The 23215-nt window shown below is 48.4% G+C and overlaps 1 protein-coding gene across 1 annotated transcript; it reads right to left on the reverse strand.

Annotated features, from left to right (window-relative positions):
- Window positions 1-3630: 3630 nt before the first annotated feature.
- LOC141975207 (TRPM8 channel-associated factor 2-like) lies at window positions 3631-23215 on the reverse strand. Its single transcript, XM_074935475.1, has 8 exons — window positions 23101-23215; window positions 18309-18942; window positions 13865-14856; window positions 12813-12907; window positions 11640-11853; window positions 10374-10613; window positions 6662-6999; window positions 3631-4970 (listed from the first exon to the last, which is right to left on the reverse strand). Exons 2-8 carry the CDS (start codon window positions 18923-18925, stop codon window positions 4716-4718), a joined length of 2751 nt encoding a protein of 916 aa, XP_074791576.1. The 5' UTR covers window positions 18926-18942; window positions 23101-23215; the 3' UTR covers window positions 3631-4715.

Genomic DNA, 23215 nt, shown 5'->3' on the forward strand with positions numbered 1-23215 from the left:
GGGAGTCACCTTTGCATGTAGTAACCAAGGCTGGCGGAAACCAGAGTGGGGGCTGCTGTGTTGTAGGAACAGCACACTGAACCAGGGCTGCACAGCATAAAGACACAAAGGATTCTGCATGCTTGTCTTCTGGTTGTTGCCCTCCAGGCTGTGAGCCACAGGTCATAGCCATCCCAGTCCAGCTGTACTAATCAAGGGCAGAAAAAGGAAGCAATTAACTTGCTGCTGAGGCTGGTATTAAAAAACTGTGTAAATCAATGGGTTCTTATATGACTACTCACACTGTGGACTTTTAAATGTCCTCTCAGATTGGGACAAAGTAGGCTCTGGTCAAAAAGTGTGGGTGGGGATTCCTGGTGCTCACTGAGGCACATCACGTTAAAACACTGGAGGGGAGAGAACAGTAACTACAGATTATGGCCCCAGTCCAGCAAAGCACAAACCTAACTTCAAGCACATGACCTCAAATCCCACTGAGGTCTCTTTGTGTTATTTTCCTGTCCTCACTGGGGTTTGCAATTAGCCCACTGTTTACTCCACACTCCAGATAACTAATGAAGGCTAGACCTAATAATATACCCTATGGTTCTCTGCTACACACTATTCCAAACTCAGGGCCTGATCCAAAGCCCAGTGAAGTCAACGGGAGTCCTTCTATTGACTTCAGGAGGAATTCAGTCAGGCCCACAATAGTTTGTCATTTATCATTACCCTTTCCTTGTTTAGGGTTCAATCCTTGAGCTGGGCTTAAATCCACACACACCAATATTTATATCCAAGACAATTTGGATTCCTTTAGAGAATGAGATTTCATGAGACACCATCAAAAGCTTTCCTAAAATCCATACTCAGGACATCTAGCACATTCCCTTCCTCCACTCACTTTGTAATCCTGTCACAAAATGCAAAAACTAGTTTTTCGGGCAAGATCTGTTCATTGTAAATCCATGCTCCCTCCTGAGGCTTAATAACAAGGCATTGAGGGTTATATTCACAAAGGGAACTTAGGTGTTGCAACACCTAATTCCTAGGCAACATGTCACCCAGTGGAATTCACAGCCCAAATGTGGAGTTAGGCACCTAAGAAACTTTGTGAATCTGCTCTTGAGGCTCCCCATGCATTGTATGGAGAGAGAGAGGCACCTAAGAAAGGGATTCACAGAGGCAGCAAGCTACATTAGCCAATAGGAAATGCTGAGGCCTAAGCTCCACCCCTCAAAGGTAGTTAGATTCACAGCCATGAACCCTCTCCTGGAGTTAAGTGCCTAAACCAGGTCAACCCAGTCTTGCCAAAAAGAGAGAGAGAGAGAAACAGCCCAGGTCAAATCTTTTTGGAGGCTGGAGAGCTGGGTATGAGCCCATGCACCAAACTAGGCAGCATGGGGATTTGAACATGGGGATCGCATATCCCAGGCAAATGCCCACCACCGGGGACACACTCTCTCCTGCTTTGTGAAGCCCACCCAGGCTTAAGCTTGAACAAGGGCACTGAGCAACTTGGTAGCATCAGGAGGAATCAATTTTGTATGTACTGTCAGAAACATAGGTACCAACAGAGTTAGGTAGCTGCTAAGCAGGGGCTTTGAGGATCTCACCTAACGGGGAACTTAGGTGCCCAAGTCTCTTTGTGGATCTAGCCCTGAGTGCCCTTGCAAATTTCCTTTAATTGTTTTGTTTTTAATTGCTTGTCATTCATATTTTTAAAAATACAGTAGTTTAGAAAATGTACTCTTGCCATCAATATTATGTTGTCATATGTGCGCGTGGTGCAGGGGAGATGTGTACATAAAAACATACAAAAATGCTAAAAAAACGTTACTGAGGTGGCAAAGTCAAGCACTCCAAAGATAGGAAAAGCCAGATTTATTGGTGCATCTGTCCTGTCCTGAATGAGGTCAGAGTCCTGTGGAAAAAATTGTATGTGATCATGTAATTAAAGACAGTGTCACAATGCATGTGAACAAGAGGGCTGAAATTAAGGTTGACATTCCCTGTAATAAATGATATACCTTTGATTAAGAAATCCTAGATTTAGAAGCTAAATAATGCCTGACAATGCCCCTTTATCACTGTGGATAAATCAGTAAAAAAAAAAAAAAAAAAAAAAACCAGACCCATAATACAGATTTTATTTTACTTGTGTTCTCTAACATTTAATACTCTCCAGTTCCCATAAAACTATCTTCTTTCTGTTTACCTTGAATGCAATAAAAACAATATAAAGAAGTAACATACACAGAGAGCAGTGACTCTGACTATCTGATTGAATGGGGAGAGACTGAGTTTAATAAAACAACAAAGAGGAAATAAAAGGGGAAAACTCCTGAAAAGTTAAATACAAATTGCTGATGTTAACTACAGTAAGCAGAAGGAAAGGGGATGAGAATTAATTCTATGAAACTGTGACAAGAAGAGAGAAGAGTGCAAGGGAATAAGAAAGAGGTGCCATGCTTCATGACTGGCTGCCTCTGAATTGTTTCAGCTCTGCGGATCCCATTCAAGTCTATTTCACAGGCTCTATTGGAGTCTTTCCATTGACTTTGGTAGGCCCTGAGTTACTGCTGTTCTAAACACCAATGTCTTGGTTCAAACACGCAGCAGTGAACGGCTCAGAGGGCAACCTTGAAAAGAATCTCTTTGGGTCTAATTAAAAGGCTGGTCATTGAAAGTGATGCTGTAACTTGTAAACAGTAAATGCCGGAGGGCCTTATTTAAAGTTGCTGGTGATAAGATTTTACAAGAGGCGCACCTATGAGGAAATCACACCGCTTCCCCCTCACCCACGCCTGTTTCCATCCAGAGAGACTACAAAGAGGAGGAGAATCTCTCCTGACTTCTGCCCTGGAGAAAAACTGACTGTGACCCTAAATTAATATCCAGTAGCATTCTTTGTTTCTCAAAATACCATGCAAAGAAATTGCATTTCCTCAAGGAAATAATTTATTCACTCTCTAGCAGAGGAGAGTTTCATTTAAGTAATAATATATTCAATCATTATTCCATCCACACTGGTGTGCCAGCTCTTGCTCTGCTTGATTCTAGCATACCAGAACAGCATTGTTCCCTTTCATTGTCCAGTGCCTGACCTCCTCCTTATCCAAATCAGGCCTCTGTCCTCTCTAGTCCAGCCGTCTGCTACACAGGATTAAATCACTGATTCATCTAGCTTGTTATCCCATTTCCTGCACTCCAGAAAGGACCACAGGACCATCTAGTATCCCATTTCATTAAATATCCTAACTACGGCCACAGCCACTTCCACAACGCACCTGTTCAGTCATCTAATTACAACACTTTCATTCCTTTACGCTTTGCTGCCACTGGGTGGCCATTTCATCCCTATTGTGTATTATTTATTGCTCATTATTTATATTACCAGAGCATGTAGGCCCCCTAGTCCATAGCTCTAGTTAAGGACCAAAACCTCATTGTGCTAGGAGCTATACAAACACAGAAGAAAAAAAGATAGCCTTAGAGTGTAAGCTCTTTGGGCCAGGGACTATGTCTACACTACCGTGGTAAGTCAACCTACGCTACGCAACTCCAGCTATGTGAATGACGTAGCTGGAGTCGACGTACCTTAGGTCGAGTTACCGCAGGGTCTACACCGTGGGCGGCGGGGGAGGGGGTGGGGGGGGTGGTTGATGGGAGAAAATCTCCTGTCGACTTACCTAACTCTTCTTGTCAGGGGTAAAGTACAGGGGTCAACTGGAGAGAGGTCTACAGTCAATTTGGCGGGTCTTTACTAGACCCGCTAAATCGACTGCCTGTGGATCGATCTCAGAGCGTCGATTCCCACTGTAGTATAGACCTGCCCCAAGTATGAGACAAGAGACAACAGATGGGCACAGACAAGCCGATGGGAGAGTACAAGGCAATAGTGAAACAGCATTGGTCAGTATGATAGTGTGTGATCTCAGCACACCACAACAGCCTACTACATTGGCAAGTTTTGTTAGGTATCATGGCAAAAGAGAGGTTTAAGGAGGGTTTTGAAGGAGGAGGAGGAGGTAGCTCTGTGGATGTTTATGGAGAGTTCCTCCCAAGCATGAGGGGCAGCATGGGAAAAAGCACAAAGGTGCTTGTTTGAAAATTTAACAAGGGGATGAGGGAGGCTGGAAACATGGGCCAATCAAAGATGGGAGTCAACATTTCGATAGCGAATGAGAGATGATAGGTAGGGTGGGGCTAGGCCAGGAAGGGCCTTGAAAATAAAGACCAGAGGCTTCTGTTTGATGTGATAGGAGCCAAGAGAGGGATGCAAAGAGAAGATGACATGGTCAAACTGACAGGCTAGGGATGAAATTCCCCCCTAGGCAGAGGGTCAGCACAAGCCCTATGCACTAAGTAAGTTCTCAAGGTTTACATGAAATTTGGATCTCACATAGACCTTTGCTGACCCTCTGCACGGGGGAAGGGAGGGGATTTCACGCAGAGAGCAACAAGCTATGGAATTCAGGGCAAAGATAGGGAAATAGTAAGTCCATATCCCACTGTTCAGTGAAGAATAGAGGTGGTGGATATAAAATCAGAATCAGTGTGTTGGCATGATCATAGAAATGTCAGGCTGGAAGGGACCTCGAGATATCATCTAGAACAGCCCCCTGCACTGAGGCACCATTAAGTATACCTGCTAGACCAATGGAAACTCTGGTACAGCTTAAAGGAAAGGTAAGTGGCTGTTGGATTAGTTTTGAAGACGAAGTGCCCAGACTTTATTTCTTCCCAGGTCCATGTAGCTTCATTGGGTTCTCCTCCCAGTTTGGTAGAGAAGCCAGTTTCAAGGAGACTTCATCCTTGATGGGCCAGCCCCAGGCCAGAAAGAAAGGAGCCAGATTCTTGTTCACCTGCCGAGAGAACTTCTCTGCCCACAGGTTCATCTTGGAGGGGTTGTCCTTGGGGACATTGGGCATTTTCTGGTAGTCAGAGAAGAGGAGGATGAAGGGTTCCCAGCCAAAGCCCTCCTGCAACTGAGGGGCAAGGAGGAGAAGTGTTAAAAACACGATATTGGTCCCCGAGTATAACATGAGAACCTGTGCTTGATCCCACCTCAGGCAAAGCCTCATGATGCAATCAGGAATAGTAATGACCACCTCATGAATATGGAGACGGAACCCTTCACTGATCTAAATTTAACCTTTGTGCCTCTCACTTCACAGACATTCATTGTTCCCTCGTGGAAGACACTCTCATTTTAAAATGTTACCTGCAGACACATTAGACAGGGGAAAAACCTATGAAGGTGACAAACCCTCATGGTTCTGGGCATAAGACAACTTGCCTAAGGACAGGAAGAAACATCTCCCATAGGCACACAATTACATAATAGCTCAGAGACCCAAGCTGCAGTTGCTAGCAGCAGCAGCCTGGCATCACAGCCCCAGGAACCTCCCTGCAGTCTGGCAGCGGCTAATAGGTGCGGCGGAGGGTAATTTGCACCGAGGGAAGGAGAGGACTGTCAAGAGAGGAAGGTGGTATAAAGGCTGGGGGGACGGGGAATGGAGGATGGGGGAGGGGAGATTGTAGGTGGGGCATACTTTGGCCTGGAACAGGATTTCGGGGGGTTATTTTCAAAAATAAAAATAATTAAGGAATTAGTTCAAAGCAAAAGGGAGCTGGGCATGGGCTGGGGATTAGGGTTAATGATCAAGGTTAGGTTAAATTAGAGGTGACACTGGGGGATCATACAGAAAGTGTGTCATATCCTCTTCTCTTCTCCTTGGCCCGTGTGAGGTCTATTTGGGACCTAATGACCTTACAATCTAGACGCGTCTTATATGTATGTAAGGCACCTCCAGGGTACTATACAAACACTACTAAATGATGGAGGGAGAGAGGGGGGATTTACACCGTCCTCTGCAGCATCTGGTGAGGCCACTGTCAGAGACAGGACACTCAACTGGTTGGCCCTCAGCTCTGATCAGTACGGCAATTCCTGTTTCCAGACTGGGAGCGCTATGCATAGGCCCTGGCTTCTTCTCCTCTGCTGAGGAGCAAGAAGAGCCTCAGGGGCTCTGCGGACTGATGGCAGGAACAACGCTGGCTTGTTTTCACTGCCCAGCTCGGGAGGGCTTGCCAGCACTGCTGCCTCTCAGTCCAACCAATGGCCACTTGAGGGATGGTGGGGGAGAAGGGGAAGGCAGCTGTACCACAGCTCCCCCATTCTTATCTGCAGTACTTACCTGGCCCCCACTACCCTAGTAACTGAGCACCTCACAATTGTTATCTCTGTATTTCTCCTCACTGCACCCTGTGAGGGAGGGCAGCGGTGTTATCCCCGTTTCACGGATGCCACAGAGAAACTAGGGCCCAGATTCTCCAAGGTATTTAGGCACTAACCACCTATTGAGTTTAACGTGCAAAGAACCAGAGCAACAGCTCCTGTTTTCCTGCCCAGGAGGGAGATGGGCTTCGCCACCAAGGCAAAGGAGCCAATGCCATCTGCCAAAGTCCTGCAGCAGAGAGAGGGCCTGGAGAAACACTATGGCAGACTGAGCCATCCATATGCCTGCTGGGTGCTTTATAGACCTAGGACAAGTCCAGCTCCTGAGCAGATGTTTGTGTGGGCTGAAGACTCCAGCCTGAGGATGTTTATCTCTCAAAGAGATCACTGAGTACAATGAAAACACTCCATCTCCAATCCCGTCTCTCCCATAGTTACCTGCAAGTACGTCTCCAGCGCAGTCCACACGCTCCAGTCCTTCAGCTGAGCCCCTTTCTCCAGATAACCTGTGACCCTCTGCTTCCGACACTGCGGCTGGAGGGCCTGGTGGGCTTTGTCCCTGGGGATCCCCAGCACCTTCTCATGCACATAGACAGACCACAGGTTGCAGGTGGCCTCAGTAGTGTGAGGGGGGAATTCCCAGCCTGCTCGCTGCTGGTTGTGTCCCAGCTCGTGGATTGGGCCCCACAGGCCGGTGGCTCGCATGTGTTCCACATTCACCATCTCCTTCACCGAATCCAGGTGGCCCATGATGGGGTAGCCAGCGTGCATCCAGCCTGGAGGGAAGACATGGGGAGTGCTCACCCAAACACCAAACTCTCAGACACGCTAATGGCGCATTTGATCACTATGGATGCTGTTTTACTAAATTATGACTAAGTAATTCCTACCCATTTCCATAGGGCCTTTCCTCTAGCTGAGGAATAAGGCCCTCAGTGCCTTAGTTATCTGAGCACCTCACCATCGCTAATGTTTTTATCTGCACCATACCCCTGTGAGGCAGGGCTGGGCTGTTAACCCCATTGTACAGATGGGAACCAAGGCTCAGAAGGCTAAGAGTATGTCTGCACTGCAATACCGCTGCAGCTCGTGCAAGTGCCCCCGAGCTAGCTATGATCTACCTAGCGCAGGTACCGGCACTGTGAGGCTGCACCACCCTGGGCTTCAGTGCGGGCTGCACAAGCCAGCCCTTCGCCCTGGATTATTACTCACACAGGTAACCCACGCTAATGTCTGTGCTGCCGCAGCTACACTGCTCCAGTACCTGAGCTAGGTAGATGAACGACAGCTTGGGTAGGTCTGCATAAGCTGCAATCACACCCGGTGGATGCAGTCTAAGTGACTTGCCTAAAGTCACACAGGAAGGCTGTGGCAGAGTAGGGAGACCCACGTTCAGTTCCTGAGTGCCCTGGAAAATGCATCTTCCTGAAGGGTCCCGAAGCACTTCACAAACCACATACACTATCTACATCTGCATTTCAAGAATCACTTCGCCTGTCACACAGTGTCCCCTCTCGGGAGGAGCACAGGAGCTGTTCAACAGCCCCCAACAACATTTTGCAAGAGCTCAAGAAAAAGAGGCAAAACATTAGTCCATTAGAAATCCCTGAGGAATTTTAAGTCGTCAGAATGTGATCACCCTAACTGGCAGCCGCCCAAGATAACAGAAGTTAACACTAAGGTTTACAACAAAATATTTCCATGTCACTTAACCAGGGGTCAGGAGTTTAGCGTTTGAGCACAGACCTTGTGCTGACTCTCTGCATGGTGAAGAATTTCACCCAAAGTGCTGCTCTGAAAAGTGACAGTAAAAACAGCCTCCTGAGGCTCCATATTTCAAATCTAAGTGACTCTAGATCAGATGTGCTCTGTTTACAAGTAAAAATGTGCTCTGTTTTTTTCCAGATGCCAATATTGCAACTCGTCCTGGACTCAGAGTCAAGCTGGGTTTGTTCCTTCTTTTCCATCGTCACCAGCAATAAAGGTTCTACAGTTTAAATTCTTCCCTCAGTGACCCCGCTGAATCTTATTTTCAGTAGCTTTGCATAGGTGTAACTACAGAGCCCTATCGCTGAAATTTAATCAACAATTCTGTAGCTGAGACAGATGGAGGATGTAATCAGGAAGGCCAAAGCACAACTGGAGTTGCAGATAGCAAGGGATGTGACGGGTAACAAGAAGGGTTTCTACGGGTATGTTAGCAACAAGAAGAAGGTCAGAGAAAGTGTGGGACCCTTACTGAATGGGGGAGGCAACCTAGTGACAGATGATGTGGAAAAAGCTGACGTACTCAATGCTTTTTTTGCCTCAGTCTTCACAGACAAGGTCAGCTCCGAGACTGCTGCACTGGGCAGCACAGTATTGGGAGGAGGTGAGCAGCCCTCAGTGGTGAAAGAACAGGTTAAGGACTATTTAGAAAAGCCAGACATGCATAAGTCCATGGGGCCAAGGGTGCTGAGAGAGTTGGCTGATGTGATTGCAGAGCCATTGGCCATTATCTATGAAAACTCCTGACGATTGGGAGAGGTCCCAGACGATTAGAAAAAGGCTAATGTAGGGCCCATCTTTAAAAAAGAGAAGAAGGAGAATCTGGGGAACTACAGACCGGTCAGCCTCACCTCAGTCCCCAGAAAAATCATGGAGCATGTCCTCAAGGAATCCATTTTGAAGCACTTAGAGGAGAGGAAGGTGATCAGGAATAGTCAACATGGATTCAGCAAGGGCAAGTCATGCCTGACCAACCTAATTGCCTTCTATAATGAGACAGCTGGCTCTGTGGATATGGGGAAAGTGGTGGATGTGATATAGCTTGACTTTAGCAAAGCTTTTGATACAGTCTCCCACAGTATTCTTGCCAGCAAGTTGAAGAAGTATGAATTGGATGAACGGACTATAAGGTGGATAGAAAGCTGGCTAGATCGTCAGGCTGAACAGGTAGTGATCAATGGCTCTATGTCTAGTTGGCAGCCAGTATCAAGCGGAGAGCCACAGGGATCAGTCCTAGGGCCAGTTTTGTTCAACATCTTAATTAATTATCTGTATGATGGGATGGATTGCACCCTCAGCAAGTTCGTGGATGACACTAAACTGGGGGGAGTGGTAGATACGCTGGAGGGTAGGGATAGGATTCAGAGTGACCTAAACAAATTGGATGATTGGGCTAAAAGAAATCTGATGAGATTCAACAAGGACAACTGCAGAGTCCTGCACTGAAGACGGAAGAATCCCATGCACCACTACAGGCTGGGGACTGACTGGCTAAGCAGCAGTTCTGCAGAAAAGGACCTGGGGATTACAGTGGATGAGAAGCTGGATATGAGTCAACAGTGTGCCCTTGTTGCCAAGAAGACTAATGGCATATTGGGCTGCATTAGTAGGAGTATTGCCAGGAGATTGAGGGAAGTGATTATTCCCCTCTATTCGGCAGTGGTGAGGCCACATCTGGAGTACTGTATCCAGTTTTGGGGCCCCCACTACAGAAAGGATGTGGACAAATTGGAAAGAGTCCAGCAGAGGGCAATGAAAATGATTAGGGGGCTGGAGTACATGATTTATGAGGAGAGGCTGAGGGAACTGAGCTTATTTAGTCTGCATAAGAGAAGAGTGAGGGGGGATTTGATAGCTGCTTTCAACTACCTGAAGGGGGGTTCCAAAGAGGATGGAGCTCGGCTGTTCTCAGTGGCGGCAGATGACAGAACAAGGAGCAGTGGTCTCAAGTTGCAGTGCAGGAGGTTTAGGTTGGATATTAGGAAAAATTATTTCACTAGGAGGGTGGTGAAGCACTGGAATGGGTTACCTAGGGAGGTGGTGGAATCTCCATCCTTAGAAGTTTTTAAGGCCTGTCTTGACAAAGCCCTGGCTGGGATGATTTAGTTGGGGTTGGTCCTGCTTTGAGCAGGGGGTGGGACTAGATGACCTCCTGAGGTCTCTTCCAACCCTAATCTTCTGTGATTCTATGGACACCCTTAAGGACACAGAGAAGCACCATGAGGGACTAGAAACATTCAGCTCTATGCGGGTTGCATGTTTATTTGACCCATTGCATTTGTCTGAAGTTTCAGTTTAACAAAAAAGCCTTGAATGAATTAAAGTTGCTGCCTAAAGCCCTTCTTTTGGAAACCCTGCTAGGACCATGCGGCCATACACCCACCAGCTGAGATCTGGACGTCTGTTACAATCCTCTCTGGCCTTGGGAACTTCGCTGGTGCTGCTGCCAACTCAGCTATAGCCAGCATGATCTGGTCCCAGAGGGTCAGAAGAGGCTCTGGGTTCTCTATATGGCGGATGTTGTCAGCAGGCACAGTCAGGATAATGTTCTCAGTAGCTAGTTCGGCCCAGGGAGCAGGGTAGTGCCGGATGCTGGCCAGCCACTGGCATTTACAGGTCTCTCCTGTAGCAACATGGAAAACACATTAAATGTACCCCAGTCTCTCAGTTACACACTCTGAGTGTTGGCTGAAAATATGTGACTTCATCATGAATTCCTCTCAGGAATAATAGTACTTGGCATTTATAGAGCACTTCATATTTTTTAAGTGCTGGATGGGCATTAATAAGTTAATCCTCACAGCATTCCTAGGAACTCTCACTGTCCCCCCAGTAGTGTCCACCTGGGGAACTGAGGCACAGAGATTAAGTGACTTGCCCATGGCCACACAGTAAGGCTATGGCAGAGCCAAGGACAGTACTCAATTCGCCAATTTCTCAGCCCATTGCCTTAAGCACTAGATCCTTCCTCATTTCACTGCTGAGCCTCCTGTCTAGTTATTATGTAAAGATAGGAGATGAGGTCCCCCCCATACATCCAAACTTAGTCATGCTATTTAAGTACGTTATGGGAAAATCAAGTCCATGGCTTGTGAAAAGTGGGTCCCAAATTCACTTCATTCCTCCCCCCCAAAAAACAAACAAAACCAAATCAATACAGGATGATTCACAGGGGACACCTGAGTTGCTGTCCACATTTCTCTAAGTGACTTCTCCTCCACCGAGTGAGATCAGCAGGCATCAAATAGCAACACACTGGTTTTGTTTGGACTGATGGAGGAAAAAGAAATTTCATAAACCAATAAAGAGAAGACTGATGGGAAATGCAGCAAGCACATCAAAGGGGCGGTTGTCGATTTCTATTGTAGTGACAGGAAATGGCCACACAGGGGCAGCAGAGGAAAAGGGGGAAGATTGAGAAAAGGGCTGGTGGAAATCTTTCAAAAGGGCAATAAAAAGTTGACAGTTTTCAGCAAAAAAGATGGTTTAAAAAACAAAAAAGAAAGAAAACAGTCCCAGTTTGTCATTTTTGTGCCAATTCTGATTTTAACCATTTGGACTCTGGTTATATTTAATGCTGCACATTTTGGCTTGGGTGCCCACACGCACCACATTGAGAGGGGAAAGGCCCCAAGGGATGAACACCTACCCAGTCTGAAGTAGGGAACCTTGACTGCCCCTTCCACAGTGATGGGCACTTTGCCCAGCTGGCTTCCCCCTGGCACGAGGATGTAAATGATGCCGCCCCAGAGGCAGGAGACTGACTGCTTCTGGCAGCTGACCTGGCACTTGCGTATCACCATGGGGGCCCGTTTCAGCTCCTTCGCAGTGGTGAGGTCATCAGAGTGACACCCGATCTGCACCTGGGGCACATAAGGGCGGGAAGAGCAGGGTCAAGCGCTCCAGGCTCCAGATTGCAGCCCCACCCCCTCTGCCTTAGGGCCTGTCTGCACTGGAGCACACACAGCTGCGGGGCACTGATTGCAATCCAGCCCTGTCGCAATTGCTGTCTGACTGCTGCATGTGAAACAAGAGTTCATAAAGCTCAGTGCAGCTCATAACAGGGAAGCTGTACCCCTCACAAAGCCATCTACAGCCCTAGCATTAAGGTCCTCAAAGGTATTTAGGTGGCTTGACTGATTTCACTGGGAGTTTGGCACCTTTGAGGACCTGGGCTGGAATGCCTCCCTCATTAGCAGTCTCAGCACAGGGGCCATGGATTGACAGGGCCACAGTGGCTGAACTCCCCCGTACCCTTAGAGGTGTCCCTTGAGAGCAAAGAGGAAGCAAACTGGAGAAAATACAATGTGTGGGTGAGATGCTGACTCAGCTGTTGCCTCTGGCATCCCTAGTTAGGGAGAAATTCAGTCTCCAGGGCTCATTGCACCAGCATGTGAGTCCTGTAAGGTAACACAGGGATGTCTGCAGCTTATTATTGCACAAGGTCCTGCTGCAGTGTCAGCGGCTGCCTGGTCCCCTCCCCACCTTCCCTTGCTTCCCTGCACTGCTACAATGAAGCAGAGATAGCGTGGAGAGCACATCACCTTGGGGAGCAGTGAGAGCTGTGAAATAATCCAACCAACAAAGCAAAATGGGGAGGCATAGAACAGTCAAGAGAGGGCAGAGGAAATTGTGAGGAATTTTTAAAAATTTAATGGCATGAAACAGCCACAAGGTGGCAGCAGAGGATAAGGAATGAGAAAGGAGCAGGCCTAGGCATAATACAGACTGATCCTTGAGAACAGTTTCAACTCATCTCGCCGATATGGGTACCTCACAAATGTATCCATGTATAAAGGCCAGCCGGGTTAACAGAAATTACCTGCAGACCAGCACTGGTCGCCATGCAAGGAAACGTTAACACTGCTGTGTTCCCATCAGGTAGGTAAAGTCCTGTACTCATCCATGCTGTCCCACCTGTAGGGAATCACAGAAGATAGGTCTGAATACACAGCACTTAGGCTCAGGTCTTCAAAGGCATGCAGGCACCTAATTCCCAGTGAAAATAATGGGAGTTAGGCACCTAAATACCTTGAGGACTGAGGCCTTACTCAGCACTCCTGGCCCCTGCCCATTTCCATGCTTAAAGTAATGCAGTTTTGAGTTGCCAGAGTGCGAAGAAATAATCTGATGTTTTTCTTGCTCAGAACTCTCAGAATTGGCCTGTGTGTTACTAGACTTGCTGACAATGTGCTGCTTGACTGAAAGCATGAGAAATTTTAGCATAAGGGGCTTTTTCCCCCTAGCCCTAACTAAAGCATGAGTACCCTGACATTTCACTATAGTGAGACTTGTTTCTAGACAGCCACCCTAGGGAGTTGCAAACATCAGCTGCCCAGCAGAGACTGTAAAGCTGTGATAAGCAGCTGAGTTCAGAGCTCTTTATACTGCCCAAGCAGAAACCCTCCCTTAACTTGGAGTTAAGGTTGATCAAGTGTATTTCAGCACAATTACTAAGTGCCAGGTTGTCGAGCCCCTCCTCGACTGAAGGTCATTGGACTACCTGTGTGAGTAAGTGTGCAACAGTGTGAATAAAGACTCCACATCCAGCCCAAAAAAAAGTCTATCACCAACTAAGCCACCACTCACACCCCTTACATCATACACTCACAGACTGCAACTCCACAACACTGTCACTTCTAACATGGAACCACTCCCAGCGCACACATGCAGTGCCCCACAATCACAAGCAAATGTACAAGCTTGACACCAACCCATCCGATTGGCGGAAATAGCCTGTGTTATATGTGTTATTGGCACATGGGGAAGTATGAGTTTTGGTGTGATAGTGCAATCTCAACAGGGGTGTGTGTGTGTGTGACACGTTTTCCATGTAATTCTACATGGGGAAGGTGGAAAGACTGCTCCTCTCACCTGTATTTGTGCCATCGATTTCCAGGGTGATAGGGCAGCTGGATGGGAGCGTGCAGACCCCATCAGTGGGTTTCTGAACCAGGACAGCACAGTCCGTCATGGTCTGGGACAGCTGTGTTGCCAGGCACAGCAGGGCTGCCTCCTTGGAGTTGCTCTTGATTGGGTTCTTCCTGCTGACCTGCGGGATCCCGCCTCTGCGCAGCACTTTGAGCAGGATGCGGTGGAGTGAGGAGTACGCCGGACAGTCTTCAGCTGGGATCCTCAGGAAGGCAGAACAGTCCTGCCCTAGCCTATGCAGCCAGTCTGCCAGGGGGGCTCCGAGTGCCTCCTTCTTTTCCACATGCCTCTGGAAGAGGGAGAGTGCCTGACGGAAGTGGTAGTGATGGAGAAGCTCCCCCGGGAGCAGCGCTGGGTATTTATCTGCCTTGAGGTTCATGCCCAGGATGCTGATCCCAAAGCGGTTGAGGATTTTGTTGCCAGGGTATCCGGCAACGGCAGCTTGGCCTTGATTCTGGGAGGCCCAGTACCAGGCCTGCCCCCCAATCAGCAGCCCTCCCCCCTCCGCCACAAAGGCCTGGATCTTCTCCGCCTCTTGGTCGCTGTGAGAAGGGCAGCAGTAGACGCTCATGTCGCTCGCCAGCGACGATACCCGATACTTCCGGCCCTCCTGGGACAGCAAGGAACACAGCCCCTTCAGGTGGGCAGCAACCCCAACCAGCCCCTGCCTCCCAGCGTCCAGCCAGCGTACAGCATTGAGCAGGAACCCTACCAGCTTCGGGGCACACAGCTGGCCCTCATGAGATGCCACCACCACCCGGCCCCGGCCATAGCGCGCTGCAGCAAGGAAGCAGCAGTGGGAGCTGTCCAGGCCGAGCGGGAAGGCCAGCACCCCATGCACCAGCAGGGGGGAGGGCACCCCACCCGTCACTATATCCAGTTCCGACACACCATTGAGGAGAAGCTCTACATCCTGGCTGAGATTAGCCCCGTGCCTGCAAAATCAAGAGGCATCCCTGTTTAGGCCCAATCCCAACATCCTTTATACAATCACAGAATCATGAGGGATGCTAGGGGCACCCAACAGGCCACCCCTAGCCCATCTCCTCCCCTGCCCACGCTCTATGGTGCTGCCCTCACAATGTTATAGGGAGTCTGGTGCCAGGTGGAGTTTTTCTGAACTCCCCAGTTGCTGCAGTCTCAGCCTTCGTTTTTAAAGAGTCCATTTATAGCCTGCAGAGTTGAGCTTGAAAACGTGTCCCAGCTGTGATCTAGAGGCTCCGAACCCAGGAGACCAAAGAAAAAGAACCCAACCTTTAGTCTGTGTTTTGGGTTGTTTTAACTCTGATTTCTAAGCCAATCTCCACTGGCCTGACTCATGATTTTTGAACCCCTGGCGCTGGCAAAACCATGAGGCCTAGCATGCCTAAGCCACCTCAGAAACGCATCCTCTAGTCAAGCCTGAAAGATTTGCCAGTGCCTTTTCCTTAACTATCCCACTGCTACTGCTCAGAAGAGAGGACTGCCTCTGTCTGTGTGTGTATATATAGAATCTCAGTGACTCAATCTGAAACAAGTCTCTGATCTCTGTAAAGCGTAGCCACCCTTTTCCTATCCATTAACCTCTGCTTCCCAATGCTCCTATTTCGCTTCACTCATACTTCTCATTTTACCCTCTGCTGCCCCTGCATGGCTCTTGCTGTTAAAGCCGTGTCGAGTGCTTTCGTTTTATTTCCCCCTTTGCTGTATCATTTTACCAAACTTCATTTTCCCTTTGTCACTTGTGATGAATCTGCTGCTATTTGGAACGTCTGAATTTTCCACCCAAACGAAAAAACCAACCGCTTGACAGAGCGTGAGAATAAATAACACCCATGTGTCCATAGGGCAGGAATTAAAAACCCTGGGCTCCTCATTTGATTTCTTCTCCCAGCTTCTTTGCCACACAGGACCCCAATCCCTGTGGCATGTTGGTGGCCTTAAAGCTCAGTTTTATTTGCTATGGGTGAAATTTATTCATATGCCGGGGGCCAGAACAAGGTTAATGCACCTTTTAAGCCCCTCTTAAACTCTCAAAATAGGGTGAATTCCCCCCTAAGTAAAAATTCCCAAAGCACAATCATCTCCATATAACTTTCCTGAAAGGAAAATCTCACCTCCAGTGCCCTGCAGGTGAGAACATGACAATCAATCAGCAACTTGTAATAAGTAACTTAATTACATTAATTTGTAGTTGTGTCCTGAGTACTTTTCTGCATCCTACGGCAAAGATTCTCTTTACCTTTGTAGGAAAACAAACCCAGCATCTAAAGAGCAACAAAACCAGTCATGCAGCTGGAAGAGAGAAATGGAGTTTCATTAACAGTGCTAGGGAAGGGGAAGGGACTGGGGCAACAAAAATCTGTGGGGAAAATTTTCTTACAACAGCTGTGGATTTAACTACATGAAATGAAGTGGCCACATAGTGAAAGCAAAGCAACAGTTGTGGTCATTAAAGACCCCATTGCACTTTGTGTAAGTCAGAAGCCCAGATTCTGAACTGGGCCAGGCACAACTTGGGAGTGGGGGCAGGAAGAAGATGGCTGGGCATGGCCTGGATTCTGGGGCCAGCTGCGAGCTTGTCTGGTTTCTGGTGTGAGCCCAAAGCTTTACACCGATTGTTCTTGGCCTGATGCAGTCTGCCGGGCTCCACCCACAAAACAGCTGCATTTCATGTATCATCACAACACATAAAGGCTCCATCCAACTCCTGCCAGAGCCAATAGGAGACTTCCCACTGACTTCAGTGAGAGGCGATTGGGACTCCGAAAGTATGGTGCGTTATCCAAGTAACATAAGGAATACTCGGTGTGTTTTCTAAAGCACATTCATTAATTAGACTTTTTTAAATATAGAAGCATAGAAATGAAGGGCTGGAAGGGACCTCCAGGGGTCATCTAAAGGCAGGACCATCTAGACCAGTGATACTTAGACCTCAGGGGTTCAGGAGCCAAATTAGTGATCAACTTTACCCCAAACAGCCACAGTAGCGTGAATTCATTGTATCACTTACTGTAGGACTATTCATATGTAAACAGTATGATGGGGAAATATTTGTATATGAATATTATTCTCACAGCAAAGAAGTTAATAACTTCATACAAGTTTATAACTTAATTGGTTGAAAACATTGTAAAAGCATCCTGACTGGTTAATAACTTAGACTAGTTAATAATTAAATCACAAGGTTGTAATATCATGTGCTGCAAAGAACCTCAGGAGACACATTAAAGAGCCACTTGAGGCTCGCCAGCTGCAGTCTGAGTGTCACTGACCTAGACCATCCCTGACAGGCGTTTGTCCAGCCTGTTCTTAAAAACTTCCAGTGATGGGGATTCCACAACCTCCCTTGGAAGCCTATTCCAGAGCTTAACTATCCTTAGAGTTGGAAAGTTGTTTCCTACTATCTAACTGAAATCCCCTTGCTGCAGATTAAATCCATTAATTCTTGCAACTCTTTTTTAAATAATACAGTATTTCAATGAACCTGCTGGCTTGCTACTCAGTACCCTCCCCTCACCTTGGCTGAGCAGCAGGGAAAGAGGCTAACCAGCGAAGGACGCTGGGTTACTCAGTTCAGTACTCAGCCAGTAGAGAGCTCCATAATCCCTAGGGGACTGAAGAAAGGAAGAAATGTCCTGAGAGCTGAGAGGGCCTGGCTCAGGTGGGATCCAGGGGGACAAGCTGCCCCTGAGAGCTGGGCAGGGGAACAGCTAGTTGCCTGTTGTCGGCAAGGGAGCTGTGGCAGCAGCAGGGGCATCCCGAAGCTGAGGGATGCATTGTGTTCCTCCTTAAACAGCTTAGGGCATGATGAATGCCTCAGCCCTAGGGTAATCAGATGTCCCCATTTTATAGGGACAATCCTGACATTTGGGGCTTTGTCTTATATAGGTGCCTATTACCCCCAACCCACGTCCCGTTTTTCAAACTTGCTATCTGGACACCCTACGGGCCCCACTCTCTGTTCTGCCTGAGGTGCCTGCAACGTCACACAACCCTGGAGTACACAGCTGAGAAAAGAGCAAGGTCCAAGAATGGCTATTACTGCTCTCCACATCCTGTGTGCAATAGGCTCCCTGGAGCCTACCAGGCAGTCAGTGCTCAGTGCCCACAGACATGACCCACTCACCCTCATGGCCCTGCTGATATTCTCTCTTGGGTGGGAAGCAGTCATTTCGGATTCCATAGCTTAACCCAGTGCCAAATGACTAGCCAGGACACCTCTTTTTAATTTAGGGTTTGATTAACTAAAGGACCCCCCCCCATTCCCTGCTGGGATAATGATCTGAACCCCACCCCCCGTCGGATATCTGAAAATGGGGTGTTTCTCCCCTTTCCCGGGAATTTATGTAAATCTCTCTCGGCTGTACTTTACTGGGGCAAAGCCAATAATGGGAAAGTTACTCACGGGACGATCAAGGGGATCTTTGGGATCTTTCCCGAGACTTTGAAGATCCCTGGCTGCACTGTATTGCCGGTGAAGTACACACCGGCCACGCTAGTCACTCGGTTCCCAGGGAATTCGAACAGCACCTTCTCCACACCATGTTGACTAGCCCAGTACCAGGCCTGACCTCCGATGAGCAGGCCCCCACCTCCCTTTACAAACTGGATCAGCTCCTCTGCCCGAGCATCGTCATAGGCATCTGTACAGTACACCCCGAGAGAGGCACTGAGCCCCACGCCAGGCTGCACTTTAGTGCTGGACCTTAGGAGCAGCTGAGAGAGGGGATCCAGGCTCCTTTGGACTCCGACCTGCACCTCTGGGAAGGGTCGGAGCCAGTCCACAGCGTTCCTAAGGAACCGGGAAAAGTTGGGATTCTTCAGGATTTCCTCGTGAGAAACGACCACCATCCGGCCCTTCCCATAGTGAGAAACAGCGATCAGAACCTGCTTCTCAGGGCTTACCAACACCGGGAATGCAGCATCTCCTGTGAGCAACAGCTCACAAGGAACAAAATCTCCAGTAAAATCCCACTGCCCAACTCCATCCACCAGCAGCTCATAGGTGGCAGCGGGCTTCATCTTCAGTTTCCTTTTATCTGACAGGAAAGAAAAGGATTATTAGGGTATGGCTCGGCTGAAAATTGACTGTCAATGACCACGTTAATTGTCCCACGAGGAGCCCCCAGCAAATGGGCTTTGTTTACAAAAGAGGGTGTCAGCCCTGCAAACACTGGGGGCTGGCTTACAGCGGAAAATTAGATCAACCCTGCTATGTTGCTCAGGGGTATGAAAAATCCACATCCCTGACTGGCATAGTGAAGCTGACTTAAGGCCCCATGTAGACAGCACTAGATTGGGAAGAATTCTTCTGTGAACCTAGCTACCATCTCTCAGGGAGGTGGATTAGCTACAGCGACAGGAGAACCTCTCCCATCGGCATAGGTGATATCTATGCTGAAGTGCTACAGCAGAGCAGCTGTGCCGCTGTAGTGTTTCAAGTGTAGACAAGCCCAGGGTATGTGTACACAGCATTTTGGAGCCTGCAGCAAATAAAAATAGCTGTGTAGACCAGGGGTGGCCAAACATTTTGGCCCGAGGGCCACATCAGGGTTGCGAAATTGTATGGAGGGCCAGGTAGGGATGGCTGTGCCTCCCCAAACAGCCTGGCCCCTGCCCCCTATCCACCCCCTCCCACTTCCCGCCCCCTGACTGCCCCCCTCAGAACCCCCAACACATCCAACCCCACCCCTGTTCCTTGTCCCCTGACCGCCCCCTCACGGGACTCCCCATCCCTAACTGCCCCTCCAGGACCCCACCCCCTATCCACACACCCCCGTTCCCTGTCCCCTGACTGCCCCGACCCCTATCCACCCCCCTGCCCCCTGGGACTCCCACGCCTATCCAACCCTCCCTGTTCCCCGTCCCCTGACCACCACCACCCCCGAACCTCTGACCCATCCAACCCCCGCTGCTCCTTGTCCCCTGACCGCCCCCTCCCAGGACCCCACCCCCTATCCAACCCCCCCCCCCCGCTCCCTGTCCCGACCCCTATCCACCCCCCTGCCCCCTGACAGGCTCCCGGGGACCCCCTGATCCTTATCCAACCCCCCCGCTCCCCACCCCCTTACCATGCTGCTCAGAGCAGGAGCAGCAGGCCAGAGCGTGGGCAGCGCAGCGAGCTGAGGCTGCAGGGGAGGGGGAACAGCGGGGGAGGGGCCAGAGGCTAGCCTCCCCGGCCGGGAGCTCAAGGGCAAGGCAGGACAGTCCCGCAGGCTGGACATGGCCCACGGGCCATAGTCTGCCCACCTCTGGTGTAGATAGTGCTTTGAAGTTGCGGCTCAGGCTCTGAAGCCTAGGGATGGGGATGGACTTCAGTGCCTAAGTCATGATTTCAAAGTGCTGTCTACACAGCTAATTCTAGAGCACTTGCATGAGCCCTGCTAGCCTGAATCTCTCAGCCCAGGCTGGGAAGCTTGCTTCCGCAGGCTCCAAAATACGGTGTAGACAACCCTCAGGCTCTCCATTGTCTCTTTGCCTTCTCCCTTTCCGCTTTTCCAGCACTTTGTGGACATATCACCTTTCTCAGAGGGCGGGTGAGGGGATTTTTTTTGTCTGTTTGGGGTTTTTTTAAGCTTTGTGTTTGTCATTTAAACAGAAAGACATGACAAGAATAGAATGAGTTCTCTCCAGAGCAAAACATTTAGACAAGGAAAAAAAACTACAGACCTAACTAATCCCACTACACATCGGCGAAGAGGTAAAGCAAAAAATGATAAACCCAAGCAGCAATAAAAATTTCCCATTCAGACATTCATTGTGGTATAGAGAAGAGCCACTAGAGACTGCACTAGAGACTGTTATTGCTCTTGATTTTACATGAAAGATGCTCAGATATTACAGGGCCAGGTGGCAGTATAAACCCTGAAGATAGATAAAGAGATCAAGAGATAGCCTGATCTGCAGTTAAAGAATTAATCCCCAGGAGACATCCTGTGTATTACCTACATGCAATTTAACAAATTTTTCTCCTTTATCAGGCAGTAGAGAATTCAGGTAAAATGTTCAAACACAAGGCTCCAAAGTTAGGCACCTAAATAAAAGTCCCCTGATTTTCAGGAGGTGCTGGTCACCCATAAATGCTCCTGAAGTCGATAGGAGCTGTGGCTGTGGTCTGCACCTTTGCATATCGGGACCCTTATTTAAGTACCTATATTTAGGCACCCAGCTTTGAAAAGACTGGCTGAAATCTTAATCGAAACAACCTCCATCACTAAGCCAGTGCTCCTTCTTACCAGACTGTCCGAACAGCAAAGCTTAGGGGTGGGGTGTTTGAGTCGGTGCCAGTCAGCTCCTGCCACTCAGGAGCCCCCAGTGCTGACTCAGTGCGGGGTGAAGGAATGCCTGCGAGAGGAAGAAACCAGCAGGCTTTGGGGCAGGGCTGCCCTCCCCACTGTGTGCTGTCCCAAGCAAACACTGAAGCTGCAGCTAGCTGGCTTTCACAATCAGCCACTAAACAGTCAGATAATATTTGGCTGCCCTGAAAGCAAGTCACTCATCTGCTAGCACCAGTTTTGGGTGGAGGAACAGGATCTTCCATCCAGATTCATTTATCACCTGCTCCAAGGGGCTCAGAAATGGTGTCCTAGCCAACAATCATGGACCTATTAACCCATTGCTTGTCCTTGGACATGCAAGGAACGTCCTCCATCTTGCCCAACCATACCGGAGATTTTGTTGCTGTTCAAAACCTTTTTAAAGTGATTTTAGTAATTGTGAGCAGTACTGATTAATCCTAGGGAAACCGTGCCCAATCCAGAAAGTTTAACCATGCTTGCTGGTTTCATTCTGAGCTCCACCTTTGCCACTCTGGGCTTCAATCAGCCCTAAACTAAAAGGTAAACTCCAGAGTTTGAAACCACACGCTATGAGAAAAGTTTGACACAAGCTGTGAACTGAAACCAGCAAGTTTTGCACAACTCCAGTTAAGTGATAGGCCCAAGGTCACACAATGAGCCAGTATCAGAACTAGGGACTGGAAGGCAACCAAGTAGTCATTATTCTCTGGGCCTGATTGTCTACTCCATCACACCAGTTTTACACTGGTGTAACTTCACAGACAGATTTACACTGGTGTAAGTGAGAGGAGAATCAGGCTCCCTGTCATTTACTCTAAAGACTAAATGGTCGGATTATGTATCCTTATTCAAACTGAGAAGTACCCTATGCGACTATTCATGGAGTAAGGTATTCCTCATCTTGGGGTAAGAGTACCAAAATCTGGCCCTAAATCCTTAGTCTGTACTTCCTCTTGTTTTAAAGTATACAAACTGACACGAAGCCCCTGCCCCTGCCAAGGGATCTGCACACCCAGACTCTTACCCAAAACACTACATGTTACTGCAGTGTGGACAAGTTGGGAACTGTTTTAATAATAGCTCCATTAGCCCACCGATCATAACTTAGATTTCTTGACTTTCATATATGTAAAAATACAATTTTAATATCACATTTGCCTTCCCCCAACTCCTTCATTTAAAATGAATACAGGGCTGCAATCTCCATGGGCTCTCAACTAACCTGGCACCTTTTACCAGCAGTATTACAATTATTAATTATTGTATAGCTTCCAAAGATGTGCTGAGTGTCTCGCAGAAGACAAAGAAAGGCTCTGTCCCTACCCCAAAGAGTTTCCAGGTTACAACTGAGGTCTATACAGCACCTAGCACAAAGGGGTTGTGGTCCTTGACTAGAACTCCTAGGTGCTCCAATAATACAAATAATAATTAATAATCATGTGACACGAGCTGGGGAGTTCATGGAGTGAGGAAGGGCCAGGGTGACAGCAGTATCATCACCCTCCTGGGGCAACCACACTAAGAATAGGGGATTCTTTTAATGATGCACAATCTCATCCAGGTCAGTTCTGCTCTTGGGTAAGAAGAAAGTCCCTGATAGGTGAAAAACATTTGTCTGTCAGCCTGACCTTAGGAGTCACCCCAGGGATTGTGAAAACCACAATCACAGAAATGTGAAAGATCTGGTTCACTATTAAGTCACACCAAGCGCATCCCATCTTACCCCTCCTCAGCCAGTGTAAGACTGTGTCCTAGAATATTACCCAGTGCTTTGGGCAGGCCAGTTTTAAAACAACCTCTCCCCTTTAGGAGACTAATCCACTAATAAATCTTTCCACAGCCCTTTTCTCCCCTGGCCCTTCACATGTAGGTAGAAAAAAAATCTCAGTTCCTTCTCACCTACTCGGGTCCCAGCAGGGGGAATCACTCACTCACATACAGAAGTCTCTGCTTCCTGCAATCCAATAGTCAGATTAATGTTTTGGACTTCAGATCCGTCCCAATCAGAGTCCTC

The sequence above is a fragment of the Natator depressus genome, chromosome 1 (assembly GCF_965152275.1).
Source record: "Natator depressus isolate rNatDep1 chromosome 1, rNatDep2.hap1, whole genome shotgun sequence".
NCBI lineage: Eukaryota > Metazoa > Chordata > Testudines > Cheloniidae > Natator > Natator depressus.